The sequence below is a fragment of the Falco biarmicus genome, chromosome 18 (genome assembly GCF_023638135.1).
Source record: "Falco biarmicus isolate bFalBia1 chromosome 18, bFalBia1.pri, whole genome shotgun sequence".
Lineage (NCBI taxonomy): Eukaryota > Metazoa > Chordata > Aves > Falconiformes > Falconidae > Falco > Falco biarmicus.
In genome coordinates this window covers 2,893,144-2,911,596 of record NC_079305.1, presented here as the reverse complement: position 1 = coordinate 2,911,596, position 18,453 = coordinate 2,893,144, and the positions used below count along the sequence as shown (strand labels likewise).

The 18,453-nt window shown below is 42.0% G+C and overlaps 1 protein-coding gene across 9 annotated transcripts in view; it reads right to left on the bottom strand.

Annotated features, from left to right (window-relative positions):
* EBF2 (EBF transcription factor 2) overlaps positions 1-17,844 on the bottom strand; it is a 143,991-nt gene extending 126,147 nt beyond the window's left edge. For 8 of the 9 annotated variants that reach the window (XM_056362883.1, XM_056362884.1, XM_056362878.1 and 5 more), the window contains exons 1-6: positions 17,714-17,844; positions 15,086-15,242; positions 14,001-14,064; positions 13,644-13,699; positions 13,175-13,248; positions 6,669-6,737 (exon numbers count right to left, since the gene is read on the bottom strand). In XM_056362883.1, the coding sequence (XP_056218858.1) occupies positions 6,669-6,737; positions 13,175-13,248; positions 13,644-13,699; positions 14,001-14,064; positions 15,086-15,242; positions 17,714-17,844 (551 nt within the window). The remainder of the gene's footprint in view (positions 1-6,668; positions 6,738-13,174; positions 13,249-13,643; positions 13,700-14,000; positions 14,065-15,085; positions 15,243-17,713) is intronic. The other variant, XM_056362879.1, reaches the window with a different exon arrangement.
* Positions 17,845-18,453: the final 609 nt, after the last annotated feature.

Genomic DNA, 18,453 nt, shown 5'->3' with positions numbered 1-18,453 from the left:
CTAAATTTAGCTGGCCAATATTGCAGTTCACCACCTACAGAACCTCTGTGCCAAGGGTGAGCTGGTGCCAGCGGCTAGAGCTCTGCTGGCCCAGCTGCAGATCCAGCCCCACGCCTCCACTCACTGCTTCATGCCTGTCTCGACCCACGGTCGCATCCCACAGCCCAGCGACGCGCTCAGATCCCACCCACCTCTGCAACCGCTGCCCCAGCAATGACTGCAATAAATAAATGTTAAGGTGGTAACAGACCCCATTCGATTCTTTACAGGACAATTAGGAAAAGTTTAGGTTAACAGTAGGAGGAACTGAACCCAGGATCTCGGATGCTTAAAAGCAACAGAGCTAGGACTTCACTCCATCAGCTCAAAGACAGCGGAGGACTCAAAAGCCTCCACACAGCAAAACCATAAAGACAGCCAGCTACACTCAGCACAGAGCTCATGCTCGCGTGTTGCAGTGGTGTTCCAAGTAATTTCCCCTGTAGTAACAAAAAAAGTCTGTCCCATCCCAGTTGCATCACATTGTTTAATTTACTTAAGATGTTTCATTCAAATTACATATAAATTTCTTTTGACTATTTATCTCTTATTAAAAGAAGAATAAAACCAAAAAAAATGCAAATAAGTCATTCAACTGAAAAAGTCACTCAGCTCTTCCCAGTACCCTGAAGGCTTCAATTAGATCACAGCTTTAATAAACTAGGTAAAGCACTAAGAGTAACAAGCGCACAAATTAACCTGCTTAAATCTTCACGAAACAAAAAGTTTTAAAAAAAGAAAGGAACAAAAAGATCATTCCCACTTGATAAATGGGGAATTTACATCCAAAACTATAAAAAGCTTACCTAAAGTGAGAGAGAAAATCTGCAGTAAAATGAAGAAATAAATTCACTTGCAGCATCCACGACCTCTTAAAAAGAAATTTGGTCTTATGATTATTTGTGTAACTGGGGTGGGAAAGGTAGCAAACTAATCATAACGTAGGCATGACAAAACACAGTTTTCATTTGGGAAGTATCATCTTCAAACGAACTAACTTCCACCCCTGTATCTGAAAGGCACCCCAACCCATCCACTTCATATCCCCGTCTACAATTGCAACACAGAAGGAAACGCTAGTACGCAAAGTTCACGCTCTGATTTCCAGGAACTACAAAGGAACGTTAAGAACCACCACTTCAGCCATGAGGAAAAGAAACAAAAACTTCTACATTTCTGAAGTCTCAGTACCTCTGGAATTGGTAGGTTTATAACTCCAAAAACTAAGCAAGAAGACAGGATGAACAGAAATTAAGATCATTTAGAATCCACGAGTGCTATGAGCCACCATGGGAAGACACTAGAATCAATTTAGCTCCAGTGAATTTGTATCTTGTATGCCAAGTTAAAGCTTGCTCTAACATTTTGAGAAATAACCATGGATCGCATTGTCCAAAAAACTAGAGTGCATATTTTGCAAATCCTTCTGGACTAAACATCTATCACGTAATCTCCCTTCTGTGTTCTGCTGGTCCTTTCAGTCCCGTGGAGTTATGCCCATTTCTGCTTTTTGACGCCTGCAATAGCAGCATTGCAGGATCTGAGCTGTATTGTTGATGTTAAAAATAGAGGCAGCATTCTGAAGTCAGATTCTGATCCAAATTACACTGGAATTCTGAATGTTGCAGGAACCTAAATACTCTAGTGTATCCTACACAGTAAATTTCAGTGAAGAAGCTCTGAATTCTTATTCAGAATTCTTATAGAAACGTGCTAGTTTCCAAGAGTGAATGGAAAAATGACTGCAACGTCCCGAGGATCTAAATCTAGTCCCCAGAGCGAAGGTCACCACAGAAATGTTTTATTCAGCATAAGAACTTTTGGAATTCATTCAAGGAGAAGCAAAAACCCAACAACAACAACATGGCTGACATTTTTTTCCCACTGAACTATTTCTTCCTTTTTAAAGGAAATCATAGTTTCTATGATTTGGCCTAACACCAATGAATTGTGCCTCCCTACAGCAATAAAGAGGTAAACCAACACAACAGTCTAAGCATCAGTCTCTGGAAGCATAAAAAGCAAGGAAGCGCAGAAAGAAACAAATAAAGGGGACAACACTGTACTGCTGATGGAGTTATGTATGTTTTTGCAGCAACTTACAGCACAGCCCCTGAACTCAGCTAAATCTGGTGCATGTTTAGTTCAGTGCAACACTGGATAGCAGGTTAGAACCTCAACAATTCTGAATGCTTCATTGGTCTCATGAGGTTTGTAGGATGCACCGAGAGCGTGGTCACAAGCATGCAATGACAGGACAGCCAGCTGGACCAGACGCAGTCACTTAGCTAGCTCAGGCAAAAAAGAAAACCAGTCAGTTGCAGCAGCACAGACATTGGTGCCCATCTCTACCCAGCAGCAATGCCTCTCCTCGGTTCTTCACCACCCTTAGGGGGACCCAAAGTAGTTAATTTAAATTTGTGCCCACTCATGATAGAAGTATACCTCCGAGTACCATACAGAGTGTCCTTCATCTTGGACTCTAAACCCCTCTACCCTGCAGCTCCTTCAGCACTGAGGGAACCTGCTTGCCTCGCACAGGCTGCTTGTACAGTAAAACAGCTTCAAGATTAGTAAGGTGATGCCCTCCCAAACCCCTCAGGAAGCCACTGCCTTTGTGGGAGTTGCAAATCAAACGCAGAACTTGCTAGACCTAAGCTATACACAGCTCAGCCTAAACCCGGGTTCCATCTCTTCTCTCACACCTCGTGGTAGTCACCTACTAGAGCTTCAAAGATGTTGGTCTTTTCTACGCTGCACAATCAAGCGATGTTTTAACCATATCAGTCCTCAGACACAGCTGGAATTACAATGCAGACGGCATCTCCTGAGTGCCAACCACAATTTTCTCACACACTCTGGCAGCAGGAGCAATGCATATTAATTAACCTAGGCTCAAAGGGAGAACCTAGCGCCTTCAGACAACCAAGTTAATCTCTGGCCTCCATTTTCCTTCTTACTCTAAATGGAAAGCTCTAGTCCCGTTTCACTTTGTGTGCACTGTTTAGGCATGGATCTGCATGACACAAACGTGTTTTTGTAAACCCTTCTCTCTTGATTTTACTGGGTTTTTTCCACTTCTCTAGAACAGCTGCATTGTTACATGACAGATTTTCACATTTACCTGTCATTTCAAACAACTAAAAAAAAAACTTCATTCCAATTATTACTTATGCTTGAAGAAATCCCATAGTTCATTTTAAACTAGGAAAAATAACCACCATGAAAGCAACACTGAACTGAAAAATCTTACCATATTTATTGGCCTGCATGTTGCAGAGAGCTGCAAGCTGCATTTCAGAAATTATATTCCACCTTAAGCATATTCTTAAGCATAGATGTTTTCTTCTAAAGAAGCCATATAAAGATTCCCTAAATAAATAAGGACACTGCTGCCGGATTCCCAAGCTAGTTTAGAACACACATCACTCTCCAGCAGAGTCTTCTGCTTATTCGAAAGACAGAAATATTAGCCCCATTGAACGTAGCTTAGGAGAGTGGACTGTTTAGTTAAACTCTTAAGTAGTTGCACTTATGCTGTGGAAATGTCAGAGGATGACAGACTAGACGATGAATTCCTCTGTGCACAGACATGTGCAGCATAACTTTGTTATTATATTTGCATTACATGTGTTGATTTGGATGTAATACACAGGTTTATCTCTCACTCCTCAAATCTTCTTTAACTGGGTAAAGTGGTGGAATAGGAATAACTGTACAGAAGATGGAATCATTTGCTAGATCATAGAATTGTTTCAGTTGGAAAAGACCTTTAAGATCATCCAGTCCAACTATTAACCTAGCACCGCCAAGGCCCCGCTAAACCATGTCCCCAGGTGCCACATCTACACGTCTTCTAAATACCTCCAGGGATGGTGACTCAACCATGTCCCTGGGCAGCCTGTTCCAATGCTTCATAGCCCTTTCAGTGAAGAAATTGTTCCTAACATCCAACCTAGACCTCCCCTGGCACAACTTGAGGCATTTCTGCTTGTCCTATCACTTGTTAATTGGGAGAGGAGACTGACCTCCACCTCGCTACAACTTCCTTTCAGGTAGTTGTAGAAAGTGAGGAAGTCTCCCCTCAGCCTCCTTTTCTCCAGGCTAAACACCCCCAGTTCCCTCAGCTGCTCCTCACAGCACTTGTGCTCCAGACCCTTCACCAGCTTCATTGCCCATCTCTGGACACGCCCCAGCACCTCAGTGTCTTTCCTGCAGTGAGGGGCCCAACACTGTGCACAGGATCTGAGGGGCAGGCACACCAGTGCTGAGTACAGAAGGACGATCACTGCCCTAGTCCTGCTGGCCACGCTGTGACACCAGGCAGGATGCTGGTGGCCACCTGGGCACATTGCTGGCTCACGTCGAGCCAGTCGTCGAGCAGCACCCCCAGGTCTTTTTCTGCTGGGCAGCTTTCCAGCCACTGTACCCCCAGCTTGTAGCGTTGCATGGGGTTTTTGTCACCCAAGTGCAGGACCCAGCACTACGCCTTGTCAAACCTCATACACCTGGCCTTGGCCCATCGACCCAGCCTGTCCAGACCCCTCTGTAGAGCCTTCCTGCCCTCCAGCAGATCAGCACTCCCGCCCAAAGGCTGCACTACTGATCAGTGGCACAACAAGAAAAAGGTTTCGCTTTGAGTTTAGCTTCTATTTACCACACTGTTCACTAAACCATGCTACCCCCAGCCAGCAGTGCGGAGTTGTAACCATTCCTTTCCTCTGTAGCCTAACCTGAAATAGCGACTGCCCTTAAAACCAAGTCTAACAGCTTTATCAGGCTGTACCCGCTATTTCTCTCATTTACCTTATTATTGCCACCACTGAACTCCAGATTTCACTTGCAATTTTGAGACATACAGACAGAAAGATGAAAGGGAAGAACTGACACTCAACAAGAAGCTGCCAGACTGAACCTAGAGGATGCTTCCATGCAAAAGAAATGCCTACAGGCAGAACGCCTATTGCTGTTAGCAGGGGAGTTACAAATAAAAGTTCTAGGCTTAGAGCAAGTTAGGAAAGGTTAGGACTCATTGACCACACAGATGACTTGAGTTGCACATTTTACACAGAGTTGTTGAAAAGTGTAACACTGTTCTAATAGTTTCACTTCCATTTCATTTTACATCAACAGATCTCAAATCCCCACAGAAAGCATCAGAATCTTCATTTTGCATGAGAATGGACAGCTTGCTCAAGATGACAAATTCAGTTAGTGGTAGTGACTACCCCCTTCGCAGCCTTAACTCATAGGTTAATAATACACTGCCTTACGTCATGCTGCTTCTCCAGCAGTGAGACAAGATTCAGAAAATTCAGGCTTCGGGCTGGAAAGTTCCCAAATGCAGATTCATACCAAACATCAACACAGCCAAAAATAAGCTACAAATTTCATAGGAAAGGTCAAGATGGCATATCTAAGACTTCTGCTCCTAGTCAGGAAGCTGCCCCACACACCCACACAAACAAATCAGTTTGCTGGAATTTCCAACTTTGGCCCCAACCACAACTTCTAAGTACAGAATTAAAAGGGAAAACCACGGGGTAAAATGAGTGGAAGAACCCCGTCGTATCGTCAAAGCTTCAAAATTATTTAGATTAACTCTGTGATGAAAAAACAAAAGAAATAATTGTAAATCTTTCTTCAGACCAGCTTGACCATTCTGAATGCCAAAGCAAATTCACATCAAATATTGTAACAAATAATGCTTAGTAGAATGTAGGCAGAACATGCCAGGCACATACAGACATAAAAAATGAATCCACAATCAATCCATTTCAGCATCAGCTCTCCACCGGCCCCATGTACCACCTGCTACAGGGAAAAGAAACTCTTTAAAAAGTTACTATAGGAGAGTCTGGGGGAAAAATATTTCTTCCCGAGTTTTCCTTATTTACTGTTCTCCTTCTGGAGGTCTTGGTTGTGTATTTCTTTTGGGAATAGCTCTGGCTATTCTTTTCTTTGGTGTATCTTGCTGAACTCCAGATCCCAAACACCTCAAGTCAGTGAGTTCCACAGGCTTGTTTTCTAAGCCTCCACAAATAAGATTTTCAACATGCCAGTTCATTGCTGCTCTCCCTTATTTATATTATTTACCTAGAAACCAGCAAGCAGAACCTAGACCTGGATCTGGAACTGAGTAACATACAGAGCTGCTGTTCTACATAAAATTGCTCACAAATTCCAAACCACCAGTTTCAACCCTGCCTAGTATGTCATGATTGTGCTTTCACTCCTTCCTTCCTCCCCACATATCTACAAAAACATTGTTACTTCATTAAAGAAGCTGCTAGATTGCTCAAAGCTTTATCTGTGTCAGTAATCCAGTTGGATCATATCCCTGGTGAGCAGAAGATAATCCAGGTGCATACACGGAATATTCGGTCACAAAGAAAGTCATACACAAAGATACACTTAATTTAAAAAGATAAACGTCAACAGTTTTGTCAAGGTAACCCTAAAGCTAACCAACTCTTAGGCTGGCATTTTTGTAAAGAATGATGAAACAGAGACATCCCCGCGTGGCAGACACTGACAGAGAACCATCAAGAAAGACCCTCAGCCACCTCAAAGCGCAAACAACAATTTGAGGGGGTTTTTTTGTGGGAAAACGAAGATTTCTCTCCTACCTGTCAATGATCACGGGGTCAGACGGAGTCTCGTTTCTGTTGCCACAACTTTTCTTCTCACAGCACCGGCTAGAGAAAGAAAACCAAGATAAAAAAAATTGCCAAGACAGCCGATAGCAAGGCAACCAGCTAAAGGTCTTGTCTGCTAACCTTCAGGGCTCAATATATGCCTAGGAGTAACAGAGAACATTCTGGCTAGGCTTTCCAGAAGGAAGAAGAACTAAGAGAATAGGGTGCCCAAGTCAATTCTACCTGGAGTTTGGCGCTTGGCTCCCCATAGCATTTTTTGAAATTCCCAGCTAAAACCAAACAGCAATACGGTCACGCTTTAGACTGAGGTACTATTTATAAAGGCTTAATAAACTACTAACAGATGTCATAATGACATTGCAGGCATGAGTATCATGTGTTCTGTATGGTTAAAAGTCCATCAAAAGAAGGTGTTAGAACTGACTATAAGCAACCTAATGACCTGTTATGTTCTAATAACAGATTTGTTGATTATTAAATATCTAGTAATGCCTAACTTTCATATGCCCACAGAAAACTTCAACACTGTAGTAGCACCGATGAAAAAACAGCAAATGAACATACTTAGGTCCTACGAAGGATTTGAAGAGATGTTTTTCAGGTTGCAATTTCATCTGTAAATCCCTTTGCAATCGTTTCAGTGATGATAAACCCTTGAGATTAAGCATGTATCTATACACATTTTATACTGTGTGGCTGCCAACGCAACTATACTGAAGTTAGAACTCTCTCTTATAAGCTCACAGCATAAATATATTTATCTGACTTGGTAAGAAAACACAAGATAACACTGTCACCCTCAGGAGCTCGCAGTAGGGTATGTGTTGCAGAATGATCTCCACGTACGTCACGTCCACATTGATGTATGTGTGCATGCACACATACGCACAGAGTCAACTATGTGTGTGTGCACACCTACCAATGCATACATAAGAACACAGATGTATCCAGAGATGGTACAGAAGAATGCAACCTACACTTGGGAACTATTTGAAGTTCTTCACTCCCAGTGAAACTTTCTTCAGAAAAGAACAGAAGGAAAGAACAACAACAACAACAAAAAAAAAATCGAGACAGGTCGTTATTTGATTTCCACCGATATACTTATTGACGGGGGCAATGCTCCTTGCATATACACCAGCTGAGTATCAGAAGTTTAACAGACTTTAAAAAACAGTCCTTGCTTTGAAACTCTCAATTCTAATAAATTCGTAGCAACATAAAAGTCTGTTAGAAGATGTAAGTCATCTTGATGCTCAGATAGTTTGCTCCAACCAAAGCTAACGTGGGAGGGGGAGGATGGAGGCATCCAAAACTTGAAGTTGACTATCAGAAATCCTATATGCCCCAGAAGTCACCAGACCCGATTCTGCCTTAAGTTACACAAATGTCTTTCCAAATTATGTTAGTCACATTCTGCTGAGGTTCTTCAACTTTACACATATGGAATCAAGAAATTGTTTGGGGTTTTGTAAAGTGATATAATAGGTGCTGAATATATTTGCAAAATTCTATGGTCAGTCCAAATCCTGCACTTTTCCAACTGGGGAGCAATTCCAAGCAGAGGAATTTAAAATAAATAAATAAATAAAATGCTTGAATTCACTGAAGGCAGTACAAAATATGAAAGAGTAGCGCTTTTTCTTAAATGCCTAATATTCAATTATAAATACCTAAAATAAGCATTTAGGCAAAAAAACCTCTTTCACATATGAAAAATTTCAAATGCGTGCATTTTCTCCTTAAGTTACAGCATGTGCCAGGAACTTCCCGTTTGCAAGTTGAAATTGCCCAGCAAGATGAGATACAACTAGCAAATCTATTTGAATAGCAGCTCTAACTGTTTCAACATTTCTACATTCCCTTTGCCTGAAACCTGCACTTATTCATCGATGCTAGTCCTTTTAAAATAAAAGGATACACTAAATATTTAAAAATCCCTGGGGCAGACCCTCTAGCTGCTGTAAATTGTCATAGCTCCATCGACTTCAGTGAAGCTATGGTAATTCATACCAGCTAAGAATATCCCACTCTTTCCTTCCCCCAATTTTGTTTTAAGTGCTTCTCTTATGCATTTCACTGCCTAATGATTGGTTATAAAGAACTGCATATTTTTGTACTAAAAGCCAAGATGTGAGATATTTTCTGTAGAAAAAGAAATAAACTCCCAAAAAAAGCAGAAACCCCTTGTTCAGAAGAATGAAAATTTAGCATGTCCAATATAACAATGCATTGGAAATAACACCAGGAAAAAATGACTTGCTGGTTTACATGCCACTATAATAAAACAACAAAAGGAACTCAATTTTTAGAATATTGTTGTAGTGTTTTGGTTTGGGCTTGGGGGGGGGGGGGCGGGGGTTACAGCTAACTGAAACAGCAGTCATTTCCTCTCTTTGCAGTAATACTAAAGGAGACATCCTTTGGTCATGTAACTTATGCAGATGGTCATAAGAAATATTTCTGATTGCAGTGCACCACAGTAACATTCCAGCAGCATGCACCAGCAGTACCTCCACCACATCTCGTCAGCTCCTATACTCTTCCCAAAGAGGTTACCATTTCTTGGCGTAAGTGTTTTAGAATGAGTACAACGTGGGTGCATTCTAAAATGAGCCTATCTCGGTTTATTTTGGTTCACACAATTCTCACAGTTAGGAACCTCACATTTGTAATACTTAAAAATTTCCCTTCTAAAACTGTGGCTTACACCTAAAGTTCTCCAAATATTTTTAAAATACCTACATTCTTATCACACTCAGGTAACAGATTTTTGATAGTGCGCTAGATTTTTTTCTCTTTGACCATAATACTTTTTGAGCCCAAACGTATCTGAAAAAATGTCTCAGTTAGGAAAAACAATCGCTTACTTCCAGCAAATGAGTAGTTCGCAATGGAAATCAAGAGTACTTTTAAAGGCTGAGGATGTTTCAGCCCAGCATTTTAGCAAAAGTACCTCTCAAATCTTTAAATCCCTGTTTTCAAGCATTTCATCACAGTATCCAAGCACCAACATTTCCACTGAGTTTGTTTTACAAGTGCTGTCTTTAAAAGAATTGGCTTGTTCCAGTTTAAGTCAATGGCAAAAATCCCAAACTCTGGTGGTCCAAGATCAAGCCTACAATACTCTTATAAAGCAAATTATTGGCATGACTTCACAGATATTTACACTTCTGTTACAATGTTGTGCTAGGAACATACCTTTAGAGACGCTCATTTGCTTCAACAAGAACACTGAGGTCTAAGACTTCTCTTTTCTACACCTTTGCTTATTATACTTTCCCCTTTAACTAGATCTATATGGGGAAAATAATGGTTTACACATTGTGAACAGTCCTGAAAAAACCTGGAAACACACACAGAAAACAGAAAGCTACCACAGACAACACCAGATCTACAAACGGAATGCTCCAGGAGGCTCACGTCAAAGGCAAACTTGCATCCTTTCCCTCCTTGCCCTTGACTAAAATGGTTTTAAAATTCAACCCTCAACTCCCCTCCCCTCACACTACCCCCCCCCCCAAAAAAAAAAAAAAAAAATCTGTCTCTAATTTCAAACTCAAATAAGCTCACAGCATGGTGGCCTTTGTTTTGTTTTCTTCTCCCCAACTCCTCCCTGCAATTGCATAACAAAAGTGTCTAAATTCACACCATCTGGCCGATAAAGACACAGGCCCCAGTGGCCGCCTGGCCCAGCTGATTAGAGCTCCCGTCTAGTCTGAGCCTTGTGGCGAAAGTCACAGCTGTGGGGCTTGCTTGCACTCAATACAACTCTGTTATTAGCCAGCTGTAGGCCCTGAGACTACTTCTGTTCAAATTATAATACCTTTTAACCCTCTGAGCATTGAGGGCATAGGGGGTTGCTGGCAGCGGCATAACAACTAGTTTCCTCTTAGTCGATAATTGGAAGAAAAAGAAGAGGAGAAAAAAGTTATTCCAGGAGAGGAGAATGTTTACCTTGATTTCCAACCATCGGAGAGAAAGACTGTGTATTTAAGGCAGACCCAACTAATAGGAACAGTTCCCATTAGGCCGTAATAACCCAAATGGAAAATTTCAGATCTGCAAATAAATAAATAGAGCCTCTCGCTGAAAGCACTAATTATTGGGAGTCGAGAGTTTAACTTTCAATTGGTATGACAGATTGTTGTAGCCGTATCAATATTTAGACAACTTTCCTGCTAAGCATGCATCTGTCACTGTCTGAGTGGAGGATGCAGAGTTTTGGATGCACTTGCCTCTATACAGCAAGAATATCTGCGTGTGTGATCACACACACAAAAAAAAAAAAACCAAAAAAAAAAGCCTACCTTCAGCTAGCAAGGCTTGGAAGAAGAGCAGAAAGACAGGCAGACCCTTCTTTTTAAAAACAGTAGGCATCAATTTGGACAGCAGAGCGGGTACATTGCATTAAATTTTTATATACCGTTATTAATGCAAACTAAACTAGGGGCTTTAAAAATTGATGCTGCCACTTTAGCGGCACACAATGAGGAAGATTTGATTATTGTACTTAAAAGAAATAAAATAAAATGTCAAGTTTAACTGGAGTTGGATCCATTCCCTTGGCATTATTCAAAGTGATACGTGTAATGGCTCTTCAGAATATGCGGCGTCCTGTTCAGAGATACTTTAGGAAAACATGACGTTTAAAACCAAATGTCTTGATTAGGTTACAGAGCGCTTTTGATTTCACTCACTAATCTGTGTTTTACATGGAAAGGACGTCTCTGAGTTGTAATTCTTCCTTGGCTAATCTATCAAGCAGAAGAGCTCAGTATAATCAGAATAGCGGTTTACATTTGTAAAACACTACCTTAAATCAAGCATGGAATATGTTTATAGGCATCAGTAGAAGCCAGGTAGATAAAAGCTGAACAGAGCATTTGATACTATAAAGGCGTGGAGAGGAAGCAGGGGAAAAAGCCAAATTATTTTGAAGTACTTTTGGCTGGGAAGGTGCTGGTGTTTGCTGAAATAGTTTAACTTCTAAAATAGAACTGCACTCTCTCCAGGAAGAGTGGAGAAAGATGAAGTATGCTAACTGTTATTTTGCTATCACAAACCAGGACCCAACTGCATAGCAATTCAAAGATCTGTCTTCTCTAAAACTCACCTAGTTATAGCAAAGACTTTTAAACAATATAGATAGCATATATATTTAAATCCACACACAAGTTCTAGATATACGCAAAGGTATATACGTTACTTTCTGGTACACCTTTGCTGCTACACCTACAGGTCCTGGCAGAGCGCACAGCATGCATCTCTCTACATGAGATGGGCTGTGCTCCTGTGTACGTATGTGAATCTTGGTTAAAAGTAACAATGATCATTTTCTTAATTAACGAGAGAAAAGCACAACAGATACAATAAGAATAGCGTTTATTTTAAAAGTAATGGAATAGTTGACATAATTGTTAAGTACTGAAACTGAGACCCTCTCTTAAGAAGAAGTCTGTCTCAATAAGCTGCTCTTACTACTTTATTAACTCAAAAGGCTACTTTAAAAAAAATCGAGTAGCAAACTGCAACATTAAAAGAAGCAACATTCAGTCCAACAGCTTAACCCCTTCCCACTAATACAATAAATCACAAACTGTGTTTAATAAAAGTCAAGATTGGGTTTGCCTTTCATTTTGTGAAAGAACATTCTATGCACAATTTAACACATTCTAATATAAGAGCATTGACTGTTTGCATTGTTAGATGTATTGAAAAAAATTTAATTATGCAAGAACAGGAAAAGTAGTAAGTTACCATGGAAGCACAATGTACATACATAAGGTACATGTAATTTCAGACTTATACAAATGTTATTAAAAACATCCTCAACTCATTTTACCCTCTAATTTATAACTTTACATGCTAAAAGTAGGGTCTTTTTTAATTAAAAGGTGGAAGCCCCCTAAATAATGCTTACACAGTATAGAAAAGAAAGATTTGTGTTCGGGTTTGATGGGATTCTTTTCTGGTTGGAGTAGAACTAAGCAAAATTAAAGAACATTAATGGTGATAATTCAATTAAGAAAATTAAAATATTTCAGCAGAGAAAATTACATGAAGAATGCCTTTCAATTTCTAGGTAAAAACCTGTAAATTAAACTGCTAATTCTCAAAAGATGAACAGGAATTTTGTAAGAAGTAAGCATATGAGAAGTCTTGATTTAAACAACACATACAAAGGCCTAGTTTAAAGCAAAACAGTGCAGCTCAGACTGCTAAATCTCTTGCAGTTAAAAAAAAAAAAAAGAAGAACCCACGCCACAAATAAAGAAAACCCAAATATCTGTACTGAACCCAAATCAAATATTATCCGCATGTAAAAAGAAAAGCTTCCTACACAAAGAATCTCTCTGATTTAACGAAACAAACAAAAGCAAACTCTTCCTACCTACAGCTTCATCAGAAAGGCTGTTTTGGCACCTATGGAAACCGACTTCACAAATGGTATGTCGTTAATAAAGTCATCTTACCTGCACATGACTTCATGGGTAAGCAAAACTCTGCACATTTCAGGATTCTTATTCTGTCCTTCATAAGTTATGGGCTACAAAAATTAAAAAAAAAAAAAAAAAAAAAGTGGTAAGCCAGTAGCATCAGAGAGTTACTTATTGGTCATAATATTCAGATGTGAGGTGAAGGCTTTTTACCATTGCTCACTATTCCTTGCAAATAAATACCTTCCCCCAAAGACTTTAGGAGCAGGGAAAGCAGCTTATATGTAAATACTGAGAAAAAGTGGATCAAAACCTACAATCCATAGAGGGGGGAAAAGGAGACTTAAGAGCATTACTCTTCAATTGCCCTCAAAAATGAGATCTGCAATACAGATGAACAAGAGACAAAAATGAACCAGATAATAAAACACATGCGGGACAACATTAAGAGAAAAGGAAGGATAAGGTGGGACAGGACAGCACGGCACATAGGAGCTCTGTTCACCTGCTTAGTGACTGAATCGATGAGTCTAACATACAGATCCTGTTCAGTCCTGACACCTAGAGCGAGACAGAAGAGTAATAAATAATGCTGTTACGTACAGCTTTCCCTAAACATAAGAACAAAACCATTTAGTTTCATCTAGTGCTTTACTGAACATCCTCAGAAACACCATTTAGTTTTGTTTCCCCTAGCGTGCTTCCCAAGCCCATCCACACCAGGTAAACCTCAGAGCCCATCCCTACACTGAAGGGGCACCAGGCAAGGGAATTTCTGTGTGTTTTAGAAATCATAGTGACAGCACCTACAAACCTTGCCTGACTATGCAACCTACAGAAGGTGACTGGAAAGGGGACTCACCGTTGCTATAAAGGAGTTGGAGCTTGTAATGCGTACCGTTGTTCGTCTTTTCATTGCCTTGCTCCTGAAAGATAGAATTTAAAAAAAAAAAAAAAAATTCTTGCAGAATTTATACTTGGCACATTTAAAATGCAAAAGCTGATAATCGTGATGGAAATTACAACGGAGTTCATTAAAATTCTGAGAGGTGAATCCACTGATTGGGATGTATTAACCTTCCGAATGACCCAGGACAAACTACAAAGTACTGCTGACATCTTTTCCTGTAAGAGTTCAAGAACTTCTTTTCCTCTCTTATTTGCTGTTATGCTCTCAACTTTTTCAAGTCAATACACTGAGACGAATTTGTACATTTCAAGTCAGTTACATCAAGCAGATTGATAGTGGGAAAGCTCAGTGGTTTTGGTTTTAATGTGTTCATTACTTTGCCACAGTGTTATTTTGAGACATTATTGATATTTATTTCCTGAACGTTGTGTGACAGGGATGTTTCTTGCATGGTTTTTACTGTAATTTCCTAGAAGATAATTACTTATGAGCATCCTTCATAATTCAAAAAATCTTGCCCATGACTAGGAAAATAATTCTTAAAACAATGTGAAGCAGTCAACATATGGATTTAAAATCCAAAAGCAAATGCTTTTCAAGTCCTGCCATTGACTTTGGAGTCTTAAGAAATACATATAATCGAGCTCAACAGATAATATGACACATTACAGGTCAGATTCCATGTCTATTAGAGTACTAATAAAACTAGGCAGATCTGGTAGGTACCAAAAATAAGAATAAAGATAAATAAAAATTTAAAAAGGCGCATTTATCCCCCACGATTTTTTTTTAATTTTATTTTTAGTAGGTATATGAAATTCCCATTGTACTCCCGGTACAGCAGAGGCTCGCAAGCCTTTTTAACTACGGCAGCACACAGAGGGCAACAGCTCTACCAAAGCACCTGAACCCTTGACAAAAAGCTGGTCGTATTTTATTAGGGACAACAGGTATTAGAAGTTCGCAGCTCAGTGAGAGAGAAGAAAAGTCAAATTTGGAGAGGAAAGAAGAGGATGAAGAAAGATAACAAGCCTTACTTTATCATTTTCTACAAAGTCCACAAAAGCTGTCCTCTCTATTTCCACGGGCTGCCCCTGTCTGTCGTAGAGAGCCAGAACAAAGTGAAAGAAATTGGATTTCCTCAAGTTGGAGGGTGGCTGCTTTTCAAAGTGAGCTCTGGACAAAGCTACTCCGCTGTGGAGGAAACATACGGGATGGGGTGTGGGGGGAGAGACAAAGACATTACCAGGTTGTGCAGCAGTAACAGCAAAACAACAACAGAAAAGGCAGCACACGTTCGGAGAGAAGCCGGGAATCGCCCACCTTGTGCGAGTGCCGCACGCAGGAGGTTACAGGAGTCACTTGTCACCGGCGGGCGCGCACGGCGGCTCCGCGCTCCGAGCCGGCCGGGGGGGCTGGAGCGGCTGCGGGCCGGGGCCGGGGGACCCCAGCCCGGAGCTGGCATCGCACCGCGCGGCTCGGCCCCGGCGCCTTTGTTATGCTCCGAGGACAAGGAGAACTGGCAGAGCCCGCACGGTGAGGGATGGGTTATCGCCAAGCGCTTTGCTTCCTCCTCTACCTCCTCGCAATGCAACGCGCGGAGTGGGAAGCAGATGTAACATGTCAGAGAGTCTGGAAGTGCTATCTATACATCCCAGCATTGTTCACTTTTCCTGCAGGAGAAGACAAGCGACCTCAAAACGTTTCCTACAAGCGGACTGTCAGCTTGAGGGCACGTACATTTTAGGTGAAAGACAACTAGTTTCAAGCAGAGCGCCCGCTTCCCTCAGCAGCGAAGTTTGTCAGTGTAGTCTTTAGCCACTGACCTATTTGAACTGATGCCTGGGTCTTCGATTTCTGATTTCAATTGAAAGAATTTAGACTCAAGTTAATTAGCCCTTGCCCAATTCTCATCCCTGACTGCAGAAAATGCAGTGACATTTCCCACAGATCGGCCGCCTGAGGAAAGGATGCTTTTGCGCATCCACGACACCTCCAACTGCAGCCCCATTTCTTAGAGAAACTAGCTGCAGCTGCCTCTCCGTAACGCCGATTTCTACCTACTGCAGAGAAAATAGATGCACACGAGCACCTCCGTATTACTTAATACACAGATTAAGTCTACCTGCCAGACAAGTTAGGGTCAGAACTGCTTCGGGTTTCAGTCCCCAAAACAGTTCCACTGCATTGGCAAAAGTGGTTTGACTCTTTCAGGGAACTACGAATGTTTCCCTGTGTTTTCCATTGCCAAACAGGTACGGTGTGGACTCACCACATCCACCACAACTGCACCTAGTTTGGGGCTTCCACTCATTCTGCATGTAAGAACTGGGATTTCTTGGTTTGTTACAGATCTCTGAAGAAAACCTGGCGATGCCACAGAGCAGCACCATGCGACTGCACCTCCACTTTCCTTTTACTTTCGGTTTCCTCAGGAATAAACCTCTTCCCTCTCCCCCCCTATCCTCCCCCCCTCTTCGTATTTATTAAACCGTCTATCGACATTCATAAAACTCTTGATAACTCCTCCCATAGAGCCTGGAAAACCTTGCTCACGGCTCATGCCGTGGGTGGGGGCATAGATGTACTATTTCTATAACGTCCCTGTTTCATTTGAAGTCCCATCTGCTGTTACATGCCCTTCACCTTGTCTCTATACTAAATAAAACCTAACTTATTCCCGGGACCAATTTAGCCTTCCCCTTTCCCGACGCTACTACCTTTTTTTTTTAAAAAAAAAAAAAAAAAAAGTATCTAGAGAGCGAGGAGGGGGGGAAAAAACCGCACCACTTTTAGGTAAAAAAGGGTTTTCATCATCTTACTCCCTAATGGGAAGAGACTGGAATAACGGTCCTGTGCTGACTTGGCTGGGAAGGGAAAACGGGGAGTGGGGGGGCGCTAACCCGCCCGAACAAGCGGCACGCAGAGAAGCCCCCGGGCTCGGTGTGCCCGGTGGCATTCGGGACGGGCAGGCTCCGTGGCACAGTGTGCCCGGTGGCATTCGGGACGGGCAGGCTCCGTGGCACGGCAGGCAGGTGCTGCGGGCAGGCAAGCGGGAGGGCTGCAGGCAGGCTGGGCTGGCAGGGCTCCCCGCCGCAGTGCCAGGCTGCCGGCGCCCCCTCCCCCGGCAAACCGCCCCTTGCCCGCGTTACTCAGCCAGCATTGGGCCCACTACGCACGGTAGCTGCACAGCCCTCGCATTAAGTAAAACAAGATGGGCCAAGGAGGGAGGGCGGGGGAAAGGATCTACACTGAAGTTAATTCTAACTTGGTCCGCTCCTATTCGGCTGTCTGACCCAGAAAGCTGGAAGGGATAGCCTGTACCGCTAGGTACAACCAGTCCACCCACCCACCCACCTCCCTCGTGCAGAAAAAGAAAAGGCGATCCGATCTCTCGGTCATCTGATCCCCGCGCTGGATTTTAGGACTCTTGGTGCTCTCCGGTGTTGGAGCGCTTCTCTCTAAATCTAGCTGCGCTACCTTGAATTTTCACTGACTAGAGACCGGGAGGGGGACAGAAAGGGAGAAAATAAATTTAACATCAAATGGAAACCACAACAGGGAGTAAAGAAAAGGCTTGCTTAAAAAAAAAAAAAAACAAAAAAAAAAACCAAACACAAAAACCGGGGGGGGTGGAGAAGTAGGGGAGAAATAGTCACGGTTACCTTTGTGCCGCTACGTTTGCATCCACAACCCCAACGTTTCTGACCCAGGACCTGACGGAATCCATTTCAGAACCTAGAGATTTATCTTTCAGAATTGGTCCTCTTCCTAAAGTATCTTGAATCCCAAACATTTAAAAAGTCTATTCCAACTAGCAACAGTTTCCTTTTGGGAGATAAGGGAGGAGAAAAGAAAAAAAAAATAATAAAAAAAAAGACACAGCCTTTGAAACTGACACACACAAATCCCAGGAAAGTGGAGAAGTTCAGCTTTAAAACCAACTTCTTCTGCTTTTAAATGCTACGTGGTTTTAATGTCTTCAAATAGGGAAAAAAGTTTTTTCTCTTGCACAGTAAAAGTTATGCTGATTCAGTCTTGCCTGGTATCATCATCCTTCAAACGCAGAAGAGGAAACTGCATCCAGAAACTGATCGCTGTTAACAAGGATCACCTGTTTCTCAGCAGACACAAGGATTGATTGCTGCCTAATCCAGAGAAAAAAAAAAAAAAAAAGCGGGATAAATTGTAAAAGAAAGGAAGAAATGGAGCTAACGGGAGTCTGATTACACACTACGCCTGGGAAGAGACGGTCCTTCCCAAACCGGTCACCATGAATGGGTTACAGCAATGGGAGCAGACATACCGGGAAGGGGGAGGAGCCCGCACCCAAATAAGGGGTGGATATTTGCATAGCCGGCCCCGATTGGAGGGCTGCGGGCGGTCCTGCCGCCGCTCCGCACTG